This window comes from Bison bison, unplaced genomic scaffold (assembly GCF_000754665.1).
Source record: "Bison bison bison isolate TAMUID 2011002044 unplaced genomic scaffold, Bison_UMD1.0 scf7180017864181, whole genome shotgun sequence".
Lineage (NCBI taxonomy): Eukaryota > Metazoa > Chordata > Mammalia > Artiodactyla > Bovidae > Bison > Bison bison.
The window spans coordinates 7,527,172-7,545,096 of NW_011494753.1; the positions used below are offsets into that span (position 1 = coordinate 7,527,172).

At 38.1% G+C, this 17,925-nt stretch overlaps 1 protein-coding gene across 1 annotated transcript in view; it reads left to right on the plus strand.

Moving 5' to 3' along the window:
- Positions 1–17,925, plus strand: part of HMG20A (high mobility group 20A) — an 82,668-nt gene that overhangs the window by 37,652 nt on the left and 27,091 nt on the right. The window contains exons 2-3 of the mRNA XM_010843310.1: positions 10,112–10,204; positions 16,127–16,274. Of these exons, the coding sequence (XP_010841612.1) occupies positions 10,116–10,204; positions 16,127–16,274 (237 nt within the window). The 5' untranslated portion in view covers positions 10,112–10,115. The remainder of the gene's footprint in view (positions 1–10,111; positions 10,205–16,126; positions 16,275–17,925) is intronic.

Here is a 17,925-nt window from a genome sequence, read left to right on the forward strand (position 1 = left end):
ACTACCTTTTTAAAAAAATTAATGATAGTCATAGTTATAAGAGCCTGGACTCAAGATTCTAGGAGTAGAGAGCCACATTTTCTGCCCACTCCATCCAATACCCAGCCAAACACACACCTGTATGTACTTATTAGTTATTTAACAACCCTGAGCCTCAAACTCTAATTATATCCCCTAACCTACCCACCCCCAAAAAGTAAGTATTTAATTACTCCCAAATTACCTGACCTTATCTTTTGCCCCCTCATCTCCCACATCAAAACCTACAGTGAGCGAGTTCTTAACTGAATTTCACTTAACTGAACCCCAGTTAAGTGCCTGGTGGGATTAACCAGTGTTCTTACTTCCTCTGTAAAACATATTGATTAATGCCCACAGCCTGCTGAGTGTTCTTAGCTAAATGTTCACAGCTGGCAGATGGTTTTGTAGTAAGCCTTCATTCTTTCACTTGCCCTAGCTAAACTAACTGTCTGCATATAAAAATCAGTTGTATTTATTCTGCAGCCTCAGGGCTATCTTACAATAAACTGTATAATTAAATTAATTTTTAAATTAATGAACGTTATCTTACAGAGTTCCCATATACTCCGTGTCCCCATATGTGTACAACTTTCCCCACTCTCAACATCCCCCACCAGAGTGGTACCTGTGTTACAGTCAATAACAGTAACAGCCAGTTACAGTTAATAACAGCCTGCATTGACCCTTATCATTACCCAACTCCATAGTTTAGGTTTCACTCATGGTGTTGTACCTTCTGTGGGATTTGACAAATGTATGACACAACATCTATCATTCTAATATGTAGAATAGTTTCACAGCCCTAAAAATCCTCTGTGTTCTGCTTTTTCACTCCTGCCTCCCTCCAACTCCTCCCACCACTCCTCCTTTTTACTGTCTTTGTAGTTTTACCCTATCCAGAATGTAGTGTGATTGGAATTATACACTATGTAGCCTTTTCATATTGACTTCTTTAACTTTGTATTATGCATTTAGGTTTTCTCCATGTCCTTTCTTGGCTTAGTAACATTTCTTTTTGGCACTGAATAATATTCCATTATCTAGGTGTACCACAGTTTATCTGTGGTACAGATCTGTGGTACACCTACTGAAGGTGGTGTCCAAATTTTGACATTATGAATAAATCTGCTATAAACACCCACATGCAAGGTTTTCGTATGGAATACATTTTAACTCCTTTAGGTAAATACCAAGGAACACAGTTGCCAGTAAGAGTATGAGTAGTTTTGTAAGAAACTACCAAATGGTTTTCCAAAGTGGCTGTATCATTCTGCATTCATTTCCACCAGCAATGAATTAGAGGTCCTGTTGTTCCATATCCTGGCCAGTATCTGGTGTTTGACACTGTTTTAGATCTTAACTGTTCTATAAATGTGTAGTGGTATCTCGTTTTCATTTTCAATTCCCTACTGACATGATATTAAATATCTTTTCATATGCTGCTTGCCATCTGTACATAGGCACTGGTGAGGAGTCTGTTCAAATCTTTTGTTTATATTTTACTTGGGGTGCTCTTTTCCTTATTGTTGAGTTTTAAGAGTTCTTTGTATATTTTGGATAAATGTCTTTATCAGATGTATCTTCAGCAAATAGATAGACTTCCTGAAGGCTGTGGCTTGTCTTATTCTTTTGGCATTGTCTTTCATGGAGCAAAGGTTTTTCATTTATAGTTTTGCATTTTACATTTAGGTTTATGATTCATTTTGAGTTAATACTTATGAAAGGTATAAATAAGGTCTGTGTCAAGTTTTGTTGTTGTTGTTTTGTGGGGGGAGGTTTGTACATGGATGCCCATTGTTCCAGCACCATTTATTGAAAATACTATCTTTATTTCATTGTTTTGCGTTTGCTCTTTTGTCAAAGATCAGTTGACTATATACATTTATTTCTATCCAGGATTTCTATTCTGTTTCAGTAATTTGTCTTTTCTTTCACCAGTATACACTGTCTTGATTATTGTAGCTTAATAGGAAGTCTTGAAGTTGAGTGGGGTCAGTCCTTCAACTTTGTTGTTCTCCTTCAATATTGACTTGGCTATTCTGAGTCTTTTGCCTCTCCATATAAATTTTAGCATCATTTTATTTTTATTCACAAAATCACTTGCTGGGATTTGTATTGGGATTGAGTAATCTGTAGCTCAAGCTGGGGAGAACTGACATCTTTACAATTTTGAGTCTTCCTATCATGAACATGGAATATTTTTCCATTTATTTAGTCCTTCTTTGATATCTTTCATCTGAGTTTTGTAGTTTTCCTTATAGAGGTCTTGTAAAATATTTTGTAAGATTTATACATAAGTACTTCATTTGGGAGGATGCTAATATAAATGGTAACATGTTTTTAATTTCAAGTTTCAACTTATACATTGCTAGTATATAGAAAAGCAATTGAACTTAATATACAATTGACCCTTGAACAACATGGGTCTTAGTGATGCTGATCCTCTGCATAGGAGGAGACTAAACAACATGCTACTAAAAAACCAATGAGTCAATGAAGAAATCAAAGAAGAAATTCAAAAATACCTTGAGACAAATGAAAACAGAAATACAACTTTCCAAAATCTATGGGACTCAGCAAAAGCATTTCTAAGAGGGATGTTTATAGCAATTCAAGGCCTACCTCAAGAAATAAGAAAAATCTCAAATAAACAACCTAACTCTCCATCTAGAAGAATTAGAAACAGAAGAACAAAGCCCAAAGTGAGCAGAAGGAAGGAAATAAGAAAAAATCACAGTAAAAATACCAGGAAAAAAAGAGAGAAAAGATCAATGAAACTATGATCTGGCTTTTTGAAAAGATACAATTGATAAACCTTTAGCCAGACTCATTAAGGAAGAAAAAGATGGGACCCAAATCAACAAAATTAGAACTGAAAAAGGAAAAGTTACAACTGATATTACAGAAATACAAACAGCCATAGGAGAATACTATGAACAATACAATGAATACAGTGACAAACTGGACAACCTCAAAGAAATAGGTAGATTCTAAGACTGAATTAGGAAGAAGTAGAAAATCTGAACAGACTGATTTCTGGTACTGAAATTGAATCAGTAATTAAAAACTCAACAAATAAAAGTCCAAGACCAGATGGCATCACAGGGAAATTCTATAAAACATCTAAAGAAGAGTTAATGTCTATCCATCTCAAACTGTTCCACAAAATTGAAAGGGAGGGAATACTCTCAAACTCATTCTACAAGGCCAGCATTGCCCTGATACCCAAGCCAGACAGAGATATTGCAAAAAAAGAAAGTTACAGGCCAATCAATATTCTTGATGAACATAGATGGTAAAATCCTCAACAAAATATTAACAAACCATCATGATCAAATGAGATTTATTCTAAGAATGCAGAGATGGTTCAGTATTTACAAACCAGTCAGTATGTTTCCCCATATTAACAAAATGAAGGATGAAGATCACATGATCATCTCAAAATCTCAGTAAAATCATTTAAAAATTCATGATAAGAACTCTAAACAAAGTGAGTATGGAGGGAACATACCTCAGCATAATAAAAGCCATTTATGACAAACCCACAGCTAGTATCATACTCGGTGGTGAAATGTTGAAAGCTTTTCCTCTGTGATCAGGAACAGACAAGGAGGCCCACTCTGGCCATTTCTAATTAACTTATATTGGAAGCCCTAGCCACAGCAATCAGACAAGAAAAAGAAAAGACATCCAAACTGTAAAAGAAGAAGTAAAACTGTCAGATGACATGATACGATATGTAGAAAACCCTAACAACCCCACCAAAAAAAAAAAAAACCTATTAGAACTAATAAGTGAATTCAGTTAAGTGCAGGATACAGTATTAATATACTGAAATCTATTGTGTTTCTCTACACTGGTGGTTCAGACAGTAAAGAAGCTGCCTGCAATGTGGGAGACCCAGGTTCAATCCCTAGATCAGGAAGATCCTCTGGCTAAGTGAATGGCAACCCACTCCAGTATTGTTGCCTGGAAAATTCTGTGGACAGAGGAGCCTGGCAGGCTACAGCCCATGGGGTTGCAGAGTCAGACATGACTGAGCAACTAACAGTCATAAACTTCAGAAAGAGAAGTCAAAAAGAATTGCTATTTATAATGACATCAAAAAGAATAAAATATCTAGAAATAAATTTAATCAAGGAAGTGAAAGACTTATATTCCTAAAACTGTAAAATGTTTATAAAGGAAACTGCTGCTGCTGTTGCTAAGTCGCTTCAGTCATGTCTGACTCTGTGCGACCCCATAGATGGCAGCCCACAAGGATACAAACCCCGTCCCTGGGGCTCTCCAGGCAAGAACACTGGAGTGGGTTGCCATTCTCCAGGGTATCTTCCCCCTCCCAGGGATTGAACCTGGATCTCCTGCATTACGGGCAAAACTCTTTACCCACTGAGCCACCAGGGATTGTTAAAATGACCATACTACCCAAAACAGTCTACAGATTTAATGTAATTCCTATTAAAATACTGATGACATTTGTAACAGAACTAGAATAAATAATTCTAAAATTTATATTGAACCACAAAAGACCCTGAACAGCCAAAGCAGTCTTGAGAAAAAAGAACAAAGCTGGAGGATCATGCTGTTTGACTTCAGACTATACTACAAAACTTCAGTAATCAAAGCAATATGGTACTGGCACAGAAACAGACACACAGATCAATGGAACAAAATAGCCCACAGATAAACCCACACACATATGGACAATTAGTCTGTGACAAGGGAGGCAAGAATATATAATGGGGGAAAGACAGGCTCCTCAGTAAACTGGACAGCTACATGTAAAAGAATGAAATTAGAACATTCTTTCACAATGTGTACAAAAATAAACTCAAATGGATTAAAGACCTAAATATAAGACCTGAAACTATAAAACTCCTAGAAGAAAACATAGGCAGTGGACTCTTTGACACTGGTCTTAGTGATGTTTTTTTGAATCTGTCTCCTCATGCAAGGGAAACAAAAGTGGGAAACAAAAAATCAACAAGTGAAACCTAATCAAGCTTAAAAGCTTTTGCACAGGAAAGAAAACCATCAACAAAACAGAAGGCAACCTACTGAATAAATGGAAGAAGATATCTGCAGATGATATGTTTGATAAGGGGTTGATATCCAAAATATATAAAGAACTCATACAACTCAATTAAAAAAAAAAAAAAAACAAATTTAAAAATGAACAGAGGACCTAAATAAGCATTTTTCCAGAGAAGACATACAGATGGCCAACAGGCACATTGAAAAGATGCTCAACATCACTAGTCATCAGGGTACTGCAAATCAAAACTACAATGAGATATCATCTCACATTTGTCAGAAAGGCAAGAAATAATATGTTGACAGGATGTGGAGAAGAGAGAACCCTAGCCCACCATTGGTAGGAATGTAAATTGGTATAGTCACTATAGAAAACAGTAATACAGGTTTCTCAAAAACTAAAAATAGAACTACCATACAACCCAGCAGTTCCACTTCTGGGTATTTATTTAAAGAAAACAAAAACACTATTTGAAAAGATATATGCACCCCAACATTCATAGCAGCATTATTTATAATAGCCAGGATATGGAAGCATCCTAAATGTTCATCAAAAAATGAATGGATAAAGAAGATATGGTATGTACACAAAGGAATATTACTCAGTCTTTTAAAAATATAATTGCCATTTGCAACAATATGGATGGACCTGGAGGATGTTATGCTTAATAAAATAAAACAGAGAAAGACAAACACTGTATGTTTTCACTTATATGAGGAATTTTTTAAATAAGTGAATATAACAAAACAGAAATAGACTGACAGCTACTGATAAACTAGTTTTAGTAGAGGAGAGGAATGGGTGGGAAGGGCTAAAATAGGAGGAAGGGCTAAAATAGGCTGAGGGGACTAAGAGATACAAACTACTAGGTATAAAATAAATAAGTTACAAGGATGTAATGTATGTTGTTTGAATGTTGCTGTTTTTCAGTTGCTAAGTCATGTCTGACTCTTTGTGACCGCATGGACTGTAGCATGCCAGGCTCCTCTGCCCTCCACTACTATCAGAGTTTGCTCAAATTCATGTCCATGGAGTTGATAATACTGTCTAACCATCTCATCCTCTGCCACCCCCTTCTCCTTTTGCCTTCAGTCTTTCCCAGCATCTTTTCCAGTCTTTCCAGGGTCTTTTCTAGTGAGTCAGCTCTTCACATCAGGTAGCCAAAGCTTCAGCATTCCTTCCTTCAGAAGGAATATTGGAAGGAATATTCCTTCCAATGAATATTCAGGTTTGATTTCCTTTAGGATAGCCTGGTGTGATCTCTCTGGTAAAATTCAGAGTTGATCTACATCTAGGGTATAGAAGAATAACATGGCAAAGAAATTGAGTGTTGGCAAAAAAAAAAAAAAAAATTGAAGTGAAGCTATAGAATCTAAGCTACACAGAGTAGGGAAAATTAAGAGTCAACAAATAGAGGTTTGTGAGGTTAAAGGTCAGTTGTAGTAGAATGGGGCTTCCCAGGTGGCGAAGTGTGCCATCCCTGGATTAGGAAGATCCTCTGGAGAAGGGAATGGCTACCCACTCCAGTATTATTGCCTGGAGAATTCCTTGGACAGAGGAGCCTGGTGGGCTACAGTCCATGACATCACAAGAGTCAGACCCAATTAAGCATGCACGCTCATGCGCATTGTAGAACTGAAATGACAGGAGGTAATGATCAGAGACTAGTATAGCCAAGTAACATGACTTTTAAAGGAACTGGACATTTTACATAAGGGTTGTAGTATGGCGAAATGAGGGCAGAATCCCACCTCTCAACTCTGATGTGTGTACAGTTGGGGCCGGTGTGGTAGGGAAGGACTATGATGTGTCTCCATGAGAGGGCTTGATGAAGTGGGATTAACGTATGCGAAGTAGGGAAAGAGCACTTGCAAAGAGCCAACTCCAGAAAACACAAGTACAAATTATCCTTCCAGCATTGTCCAGCATATTCAGAATAATGTAGTCTCATTGGTGAGATCATTCGTTTGTTGGGAAAGGCTACTATTAGTAGAAAAAGCTTAGTTGAAGAACATTTCTTAAGCTGTACCTGAGTTCCTTTATTCTGGCCCTATATTGACCAAAGACATGTTCTGAGTATGATTAGTGGCTTAATGTAATTTGTGTTAAAATTTTTGTGATTGCTATTAAAATATCTTAAATTGGCACTCTGTTTTATACATCAGGCTTTTTGTTTTTTCCAGTGAGTATTAGTATTAGTACTAGAAGGGATTTTTTCATTTCCAAAGCCACAGTCAAAGTGTCAGCCCCAAGGTAATATATTTTTGAAGCCTCCAGGTGGAATCCTTCTGTGGATGAATCCCTTCTGCAAGAAAACATCTGCATGATATACTTGTTTCTGTAAAATGAAGTGGAAAACCAAACTTGTATATTGCCTTGCCTTTGTGCGTATTTCTCTTCTTTCCCCTTCCAGAGCAGTATTCATTACACAGCTTAAGTGCTTTGCATAGAATTTCTGAGTTCAGTACAACCCCTGTACTGGGACGTTATCAGGCACAGATGCTACACTGAAGGGCTTTTGGCCATCAATGGCTTGGTAACTGTGATTCAGTTTGAATCACCCCCTCATGGACCATATGAAAGCAGATTCTTACAGGATCTCAGCCAATTCTCGGGAATCATTTTATTTTCCAACTTACTGGACTAGTTTAGAGGCCTTTGAGTTTCACTGGACTTTTTCCTCATTTCCTTCTTTTGTTGATTTTGGCCCCTTAACCTTCCACCCACTTTATTACTCACTCATTTCTTAGGGACCTGACTGTTCAGTAACGCTAGAAAAACTATATCTGAAACCATATGGGTTGAGTAAAACACACTTAAGAGGGAGGAAAAAAGCAACAACAACAAGAAATGTGTGTTCTCTGAACTTCCTTTGTTTATATGGTCTGTTTATGTGTTGTTAAGGTTATGTTGTCCAGCTGCCTCCCCATATTTCAAAAATGACTGAAGATATCTGGGAAACATTCTAAGAGGATCACGTTGGCATAGTGAATGAGAAGACACCTCAGGGACTTCCCTGGCAGTCCGGTGATTAAGACAATGCAGGAGATGTGGATTTGACCCCTGGTCAGGCTAGGATCCCAAATGCCTCACGACTAAAAAACCAAACCAAAACATAGAACAGAAACAGTAGTGTAACAAAAAAATAATGACTTTAAAAATGATCCACATTAAAAAAAAAAGACACTTCATTTGTCCCCCACCAGATAATATATCTTCTTCTTAGGTTTAGATGGGATGTCAAGAGCTTCAAATGCTAAATCTTGAGGCTCTTGAGAAGTCCTTTACTTCTAAGGAGACTTTTAGAAAGAAGCCAGTTAAATGAGTTCTTTTGAGGTTTGTGGATATATGCCTGGTTATTTGAATGTTTGTTTGTGGTTTATAATTAGGCTGTATGGCATCTAATTGATTAATTTTCTCTTGGTAAAATGAATATTGGTATAAGGTGATGTTAACAGCCCTTAAAGCCTGGATTCTCATCTAGTCTGTGCATAATGTGAATTAAAACATAAGCGCACTTGTGTCAAGATTATCCTAGAATGAATGGAACTGTGCACTATTTGTTAGAGCCCCTTGTAAACCCCCTTCTCTTGAAGGAATTGAAACGCGTTAGCAAGATCCCTGCACATGGAACAAACTCCTTACTCTGTGGTTGAGTGGGAAGTTCCTCTTTGCCTTCCATGCTCTACCCACACTATAATGAGTGGTGAATATACAGAGATGCATTTTTTCACATTAAGCTATTTATGGAATTTGGTCTGCTAAGTAACAAAGAAATGAAAACAAGAAAATAAGTAAGAATAAGAAATAAATCATCAGTGTTATCATTTTGGAAGTAAATTATGATATTGAGCTTCAGAATATGGCATCGGTGTCATGAGCATTTTCTTCATGTTGCCACCTTGGTGGGCTGGATCCTCGCTCTGCTTGGGCTCTGAGCTTTCCTTACAGTTGCTGTCCCACTAGGTCTCCTTAGCAGCAGCACCTGACAGAACTGCCGAGGGGGCTCCCGAGTGAGTGCTCAGAACCGGCTTCTCCTTCTCCCAGTTGATGAAGGCACTTTTTTTTCTTGAGTAGTTTGCAGTTCCACTTAAGTGTCTGATGTTTGGGTTCACTGTTGAATGTTTTCTTTGAATATCACTTTCACGGTGAATGGGAGGCTTCTGCTTTTAGCTCTGTGGGGTGAAGCCCTTGGTGTTAAGCCTTGAAAGGGAAAAATCTTTCTGTATAGCGATATGCTAAATGAAATCACTCTCTTTGTCCTTTTATCCTTTCAGTCCGATAACCTCAAATTCTTGTGATTTATTTGCTCTCTTCAGTTAAGCTTAGTTATTTCCTGTGTCCAGGTGCGTGCCATTTCCACTGCTGGTCATCACGGTGATGTGGAGCATATTTCTGACCTGGAAGTGTGGTTTTTTGATTTTGAACCACATCAGTATGCCTTCCATCCTCCACTTCCTTTGCATTATTTCCTTTTGGAAGGCTCAGTTTGTCACCATTTAATCTAAGGATGATTCATCTGGGACTGAGAACTCATAATGTTGTAATAACAATACCTTTCTTTGTTTAATAATACTCAAAGCACTTACCATCTTAGCCTTTCTCTATTTATGAAGCACTTTCAGTTTAATCCTTCACAATAACCCTGTGGGTTAAGTCAGCAATTTGGTCTGTGTCTAAGATGGTGAAATTGTATCTCAAAGAGGTTGAATAGCTTGCTCAGGGTTGCAGTGCTTCTGAGTTTACTCTGCTTAATGATTTTTACAGAAAATACAGAATAGTTTTGAAGATATTCTGAATGAACAAAAAGGAATTTTCCAAACTGTGTCCTGATTTTTAAAATCTGATTTTACCCTGGTCAGTTGGTAAGATCAGGGTTAAAAGCCCATTAACCATAAAGTTTAAATTGATGTGTCCAAGTCAAGAAAATATTTAGGTCAGTTTCTCTTCTGCTGCTGATGTGATAAAGGTTAAGGAAGGCTGGCTCTTAAATATGTGCAACTTGAACTGGAAATAATTAAGCCATTATTATTTTTTTTTTTCTCTTCCTTCCAGAGAGATGGAAACCTTGATGACTAGTTCCACTCTGCCTCCCCTTTTTGCAGATGAAGATGGCTCCAAGGAGAGTAATGATCTGGCTTCAACTGGGTAAGCAGCTGCTTTGGGACACTGGGCCTCTGCTTAGGCTTCAAAACAGATTCTGATAACGTATAAGGTGCTAAAGAGGTCGTCTTATATCATAAAAATAGAAGGTACATTTGTTATGCTTTGCCAAGAGAATGGGAGCTGTTGTAAACTGCTTTAATATCTGCATTCAGCCATCATTTGCAATGCTCGTTCCTGTGAACTGGAACAGCAGTACTGTGGGATCTAGGAAACAGGACTCCTAGCTACATGATCACCATTAAGGAAATACCTGCCACAGGGCTAGCTGCAAAAAGCAAATTCATTTTCTGTCTGAATTGCCACAAATATTAAAATAATTTTTTCCCCAAACATCAGATTTTTTTAAGATCAGATTTTTAGTTATGGTTCTTTATTCAGGATGCCTAGGAGCTCTAGCTTACTTCTCTTCCTCCCATCACACACCACCCCCAACACCCCAACTCCTTTCTTTGGTATTTTTGGGCACATATATGAAGAAATATAGAAAAGGGCTAATAGCAATAGTCCCTCTTCCATTGACAATCTCTGTTCCGCTTGAATGTTTATCTTTTCTATTTAGACATTATTTGCCAAGGAAGAAATGTATTCACTAATAGATTGAAGTGCTAGCTAATCCCTAAGATGAATTATTTTAATATCCTTTAGAGTTCTTTAAAAATAGACTACTCTTTATAATTCTGTTTCCTTCCCTGACATTCTTTACTCATTAATATCTGCCATCTGACTCTATTCAGATGAAACTGTTCTCCAAGACTTTGCTAAAAGCTGCCTACTTGCTGAATCCAGTTTGTACAGTAAAAATGTTCTGAGTGTCAGCTGAGTGTGCCAGGCACCATTCTAGGTGCTAAATATTAAGCAGAATAACCAAAACATACAAAAATTACAAAAATTCTAACCCCTGTTCTACTGGGGAAGTCAGACAATAGAAAGTATAAAGAAGTGAGCTGCATAATACATTGATAAGAACTATGGATTAAAAAATAAAGTCGGGAAGGGGAACAGGAAGGGCTCGGGATGCCGTTCTAGATAAGATGGCCCAGAAAGGCTTTACAAGTGACTTGAATAAAAACCTCAAGAAAGTAAAGTAACTACCTGCATTATGGGCAAAGAGTATTCCAGGCAGAGGGAAGTAGTGAGTGGGAAAGCCTTGAGATAGGAGTGTTTCTTCCTTTCACAAATAGCCAAGAGGCCAGTATGACTGGAGCAGAGTATACCAGGGGGAGGGGTAATAGGCTTCATCAGCATGTTTCTCAAACTTTAATGCACTTATGAATTGCCTAGACATCTTATTAAAATACAAATGCTGAGTCAGAAAGTCTGAGTTAAGACCAGAGATTCTACATCCTATCAAGTTCCCAGATGATACCAGTGCCACTGGTGTGAGGCCAGTACTTTGAGTAGCAAGGGACTAGATCCTGTAGGAGCCTATGGGTCAGAGTAATCACTTTAACTGTCCCTCTGAATGAGGTGTGAAAGTGTGAGGAGGTTTTGCACAAAATGATGTGGTCTGACATTTTTAAATAGTATCCCTGTGGCTGATATATAGAGAAAAGAGTTGAAGGGAGCAGGGACTGAAGCAGGAGACCACTCTGGGTTCCAAAATAACTCGAGAGATGACTCAAAGGACTTCACTAGTGACAACAGTATTTTTGGCAGAGTAGTAGGGAAAAAACCTCATTAGAGTGGGTTTCAAGGGTTATAGGAATGGGGAGTGGTGAAAAGTGTAGAATTCTAGATATATTTTGAAGATAAACCAAACCTGAAAGACCAGATGAGATGTGAGAAAGGAGAAAAAAGCAGTCAAAGACAAGCTCCAAAATTTTGGCTTAAGCAACCTGAGGGGACAGAATTGCCGTTACGTTAGATGGCACACACTGAGCAAGTGGAGGAGGGAATGTTAGATCGGTTTTGGAGATTTTAAAATTGAGATGCTTATTAGATATCCAAGCAGAGATGTCAGATAGGCAGCTTGACACAGAGCTCTAAAGTTCCAGGCTATCTAGGTTGAAAAAAGAAACTTTGGAGTTGATCAGCATATTACAGCTGACACTTAAGGCCATGAAACTGGTTGAGATCATCAGACGAATGAGCGCTGTGTAGGGAGAAAAGAGAGGAGACCTGACACTTGAACTTGGGGAGATTCCAGCATTTACAAGTCAGGGAGAAGAGGAAGAGTCAGCAAAGAAGACGCAAGGGGGTACCTAAAAAGGTATCAGAAAAACCAGGAATGTGCAGGGTCCTGGGAAGCAGGTAAAAAATGCACTTCAAGGGAAAGGAAGAGATGAACTATGTCAAATACTTCTGGAAGATCAGGTAAGATGAGGTCTGAGAAATGACATTGGATTTAGCATGGAGGTCATTGGTGATCTTGACAAGAGTTGTAAACATTTTTCTCCTTTGGGTTGGGTTTAAGATAGAATGAAGGAAGACAAAGTCAATAACTATAAACAGTTCTTCCCAATACAAACAACTAAAAGTCAGTAAGTGCCCCTCATCCATGGTTTTACTTTCCATGGGTTCTGTTACCTACCATGATCAGCCACAGTTGGAAAATACTAAATGGAAAATTTTAGAAATAAACAGTTCATAAGTTTTAAAGTGCCCACTATTCTGAATAGTATGATAAAATCTCACACTGTCCCACCTGTGTCCTGCCTGGGACATGAATCATCACTTTGTCCCGTGTATCCCACCTGTTAGTCACTTGGTGGTTGCCTCTGTTATCAGATTGACTGTCACAGTATCTCAGTGCTTGTGTTCAAGTAACATTTATTTTACTTAATAATTGCTGCAAAGAGCAAAAGTAGTGGTGCTGTCAATTCAGATATGCCAAAGAGAAGCCATAATGTGCTTTCTTTAAGTGAAAAGGTGAGAGTTCTTGACTTAATAAGGAAAGAAAAAAAAAAAAATAATATGCTGAGGTTACTGAGATCTTTGTTAAGAATGAATCTTCTGTGAAATTGTGAAGAAGGAAAAAGAAATTTGTGCCATTTTTGCAAATCAGGTGTCAAACTGCAAGAGCTGTGGCCACAGTGTGTGATAAGTGCTTAGTTAAGAAAGGCATTGAATCTGGGTGGAGAACATGAACAGAAAACAGGATTCAGTACTATCTGCTCATCCACTGGGGATCTTGGAACGTATCACCCCTGGGTTGGGGGCTTCTGTATAAACAATTCCATAAAGGAAGGGAGAAAAATGAAGTGAAATCAAGAAAGTTTTGTGTTTTTTTCCAGATGAGACTAATAATACCATATTTGTTTGCTGATTAGGCTGATCTAGTACAGAGGAAAGAATTGGTGATGCCAGAGAGGGCAGAATTGCTGAAAACCTGGTTTTGAGTAGGCCAGTGGGTGTTCGATCCAGGGCACAAATGGAAGGGTTGTTGGCTTTAGCTAAGAGCTTGGACAGTTCATTCATTGGAACTAAAGAGCCTTTTTTTTTTTTTCCAGTCTATATTCAATTTGTCATCTCTAAGCATTTGACACTTTTGACTACTCCCTCTGATTCCTGTTCATTTCAGTCAAGGCACTCAGGGCATGGGTACTTGTTCCCAAACCTAGTTTTCATATTTTATTAAAATAAGAATTGCAAGAGTTAGTAACTTAAAATCTGATGGCACAGTTAAAATGAAGAATGACAGTGAAAGAAAAAGACATCATATGATATCCAAAATGATTGAAATATTTGGAAAACAAACCTGCCAAGATCAAACTGAATCTCTGATAGCAACTCTTTTTCAGAGAACATGATTAGCATTGAGTTAATAACTTCTCTTATTTACCATTTTTCAGAGAACCTCAAAAATGTAGGAACCTCCTAGTTCCTACATTTAAATCTTCTATTTTTTCTGGAAAGGATCAGGAAAAATAAAATTTCTTTCCTTTCCAGGACAGTCTGCATCTGCTTTCATTCATTTCTCAGCCCACTGTAATCTGGTTTTTATTCCCATAACTCCACTAAAACTGTACTCCCTTCAAGTACAGGGTGTACAGTTGAACTCCTTCAGATCTTCAAATTTGGCTGATACTTTTTAGCCTATCTTATGTGACATCTGCAACTTTGCTTGTGTAAAACCCCTTCTCAAAAGTCTTCTCACCTTGACCTCTGTAGCAGTTTTCTCTCTTATTTCTTAGATCTCTTCATACCTTCCTTAGTCTTTCTCAGCTCATGTAACACTTGATCTTAAAATATTGTTCCAACAGAGTTCTATCGTGGCTTTTCTTCTCACTGTCTTTCTGGAGAAATACCTAACACTTCCCAGTATTTCCATGAACTGATGCCTCCTGAAACGTCTCCTGCCTTTTTCTTCACTTCTGTTCTCTCAGAACATGTGTCCAGTTGTCTATAGGACAGCTCCACTTAATTATGCCAGGAATTATGTTTCAAACTTATCATTTTCTCATCTGTCTTAACTCATCCATCTTAATGTATCTTACACACATGTGTACACACACACTCTCCAGTTGTTACCTTGGTTAATAGTACATTATCACCCAATCTAGAAACCTCAGAATTACCTTTGACTCTTCTTTTTCCCTCACTATTTATATACATTCTGTCATTTTGCCTCTTAATTATCCCTTAGCTTTCTCTTCCCTGTTCTCCCGCTTGCCCCGGTCTCTCACTCAGTTTTTTGCAGTAGCCTCCTGAAAAGTTCTCCTTTCTCCTATTATACCCTGTTCTTTCTACCTGTGATAATATTGTTTACCTAGGGCTTCTCTGGCAACTCAGATGGTAAAGCATTTGCCTGCAATGCAGGGACCCAGATTAGATCCCTGGGTCAGGAAGAGCCCCTGGAGAAGGAAATGGCTACCCCTTCCAGCATTCTTGCCTGGAGGATTCCATGGACAGAGGAGCCTGATGGGTGATAGTCAATATTTACATGTTTACAATCCGTTGTTTACCTAATGAATGCCTATTCATCTTTTAAGTCCTCCTCTGTAAAATTTTTCTTAAACATTCTCTCCATATATGTAAAAGTCCTCATCCCTTCTACTGTACCTTTGTGGCATATTTTATAGACCTCTGTTTCACTACTTGTAAGTATTTTCTATAACTCTATAAAGTGTACATTCTTCCAGAATAATGACTGAATATTGCTCTCTTATACATCTTCCTCCACCTTCCCCGCTACCTGCCACAAACCCCAAACTCCCTAGCATATGATGTTACCTTTATTTCCATTCCTTTATCTAAATGTTTAGTTAGGGTGTAACTCTATCTGAGATCCAACCATCATCTGTACCTTGTATCCACTTTTCAGAAAGATGAGATTTGATGACTCATCTGAAACAGAATGGTAGGAACAGAAAGTGTGTATCTCTAACTTATTAATGTTTATAGCTGAATTTCTGAACTTGATAATACTGTTCTTAGATGATCTCATTGTCAACAAACACTATAATCCTACAGAAGGAATAGCCTATGGAATGTACTGTAAGAGAAATTTCTTGTGCCTTTAATGAACTCGCTGTTTTGTGATAGGGGGGAAAACTGCCTCTACAACTCCCATTCCTATTCTTTTCCATTAATACTATTTTCCATTTATCACATTGGAGGTACATGAAAAGTAGTACATAAAAGTCAGCTGCATGCTCAGAGCTAAAATGTAAAGTCTACATTGAGGAGAGAGGTAATTTGCGGGAGAAAGATTATAGTTGTTTTTAGTAGGAGACTTCTTCTCGGAACTGAGCTAGTCCAATCAAGCATTGAAACCTTTTTAAAAGTATTCTATAATTGCTATGGAGATATGGTTTATTTACATTTATACAGAATGAGGTGGGGAATTAATTCAAGGGCTGGCATGTGATTTTGCTGGCAGTGAAATGTGTCTTGAACCTTGATAAGTAGGAGCTTTTGATGCTGCTGATACTAAACTTCTCCACTCTGCCGATCATTCTGCAGGTTAACCCACCCAGAGGCTCCATATAGTAGTGGAGCCACGTCATCCACCAATAATCCAGAATTTGTAGAGGATCTCTCCCAAGGTCAGCTGCTTCAGAATGAATCTTCAAATACAGCAGAAGGCAATGAACAGAGGCATGAAGATGAGGTGAGCTGAAGCATCTCCTCTTGTTACTGGTCTCTGAGGCTTCTAAAGAAGCAGTCAGCAAGGGAGTTGATTGAAGTGTTCATCCTCTGGCCTTCCATTCTGCAGAATATTCTGTTTTATATTTCTTTTTTTACATAGAACCATATTAATGTTTTTAATGATATAAAGACAAGTAGACTCTTCTTTATCCCCTGCCAAGAAAATTTATACCTGCATCAGATTAGATGCTCAAATGCTTACGGAATGAGTTGAATGATTAAATTAAATAAGTAATTAATGAGGAGTCTACATGCCCTTACTCAAGACCACGTACTGCTCACCTGCAGCATATGTGCCCAAAGGGTCCACAAGACTTGCCAGGTCATTCTCTCTCCCATAGAAGGCTGCTGCTGCTGCTAAGTCGCTTCAGTCGTGTCCGACTCTGTGCGACCCCATACACGGCAGCCCACCAGGCTCCCCCATCCCTGGGATTCTCCAGGCAAGAACACTGGTGTGGGTTGCCATTTCCTTCTCCAGTGCATGAAAGTGAAAAGTGAAAGTGAAGTCGCTCAGTCATGTCCGACTCCTAGCGACCCCATGGTCTGCAGCCTACCAGGCTCCTCCGTCCATGACGGAGTACTGGAGTGGGTTGCCATTGCCTTCTCCGCCCATAGAAGGCATCTTTTTCTAATTCACACAAGGGCATTAATGCCCTTGTTGGACTTCCAGTGTTCCTCACAAATGACTGATTACATTGTCTGTGTTTTAAGGTACTTTTTTTTTAAGCCAAAGAAGAGTACCACCATTGATTTTTGTCTTTATGCTCATTTTGAAAAAGTTGATTCTTTCTACATTGGCATTCTTAAAAATTATGATGAATGCTTGTGTGTGTTGTGTACTCAGTCACTCAGTCATGTCCAACTCTTTGCAGCCCCGTGGACTGCAGTGCCCCCGACTCCTCTGTCCATGGGATTTTTCAAGCAAGAATACTGGAGTGGGTCGTCATTTCCTATGCCAAGGAATTTTCCTGACCCATGAATCAAACCTGGGTCTCTTGTATCTCCTACAGGTTGGCAGGCAGATTCTTTACCACTGCACCACCTGAGAAGCCTCATAATGAGTGCTTAAAGCTTCTTAAACATCTTAAATCCTTAGTAGCTTTAATGTTAAGTGTTACTCGGGTTACAAAACAAAAACTGTTACCAAATATACCATTTGCCCAGTGCTGAATTATTGTACCATTGTATATATATTTGAAGGAGTTATGGTATGGTAATTGATATTAGGATATTTTCATCTCATTCTAACTATCTTTCCCTGCTCTGAAATAAAAATGCTTGTATCCATAAACCTTTATTAACTGATAGGCTATATGTATTTGTAAAATTATGAAGCAAAAGTACCTTTTATCTTGTTTAAAAGAACAAAGAAAAAAAATGTGGTAAACATTAGTGGTACTTCAGTCCTTTATACTTTGCGGGGGTGGGGGGGGCAGTGGGGAGCAGTTATTTCATCTTTTGATTTAATAACATATAAAACCTCTGATTTATAAAATAAACATCTTAAGAAATAAATCAAGCCAAAGAACTTGTCTTCATTCTGGATATATTATAGTTACTAAATTTTTCTAAGTCTTATATATTAAATTCTATAGTGCTACCTGCTGTGGGAA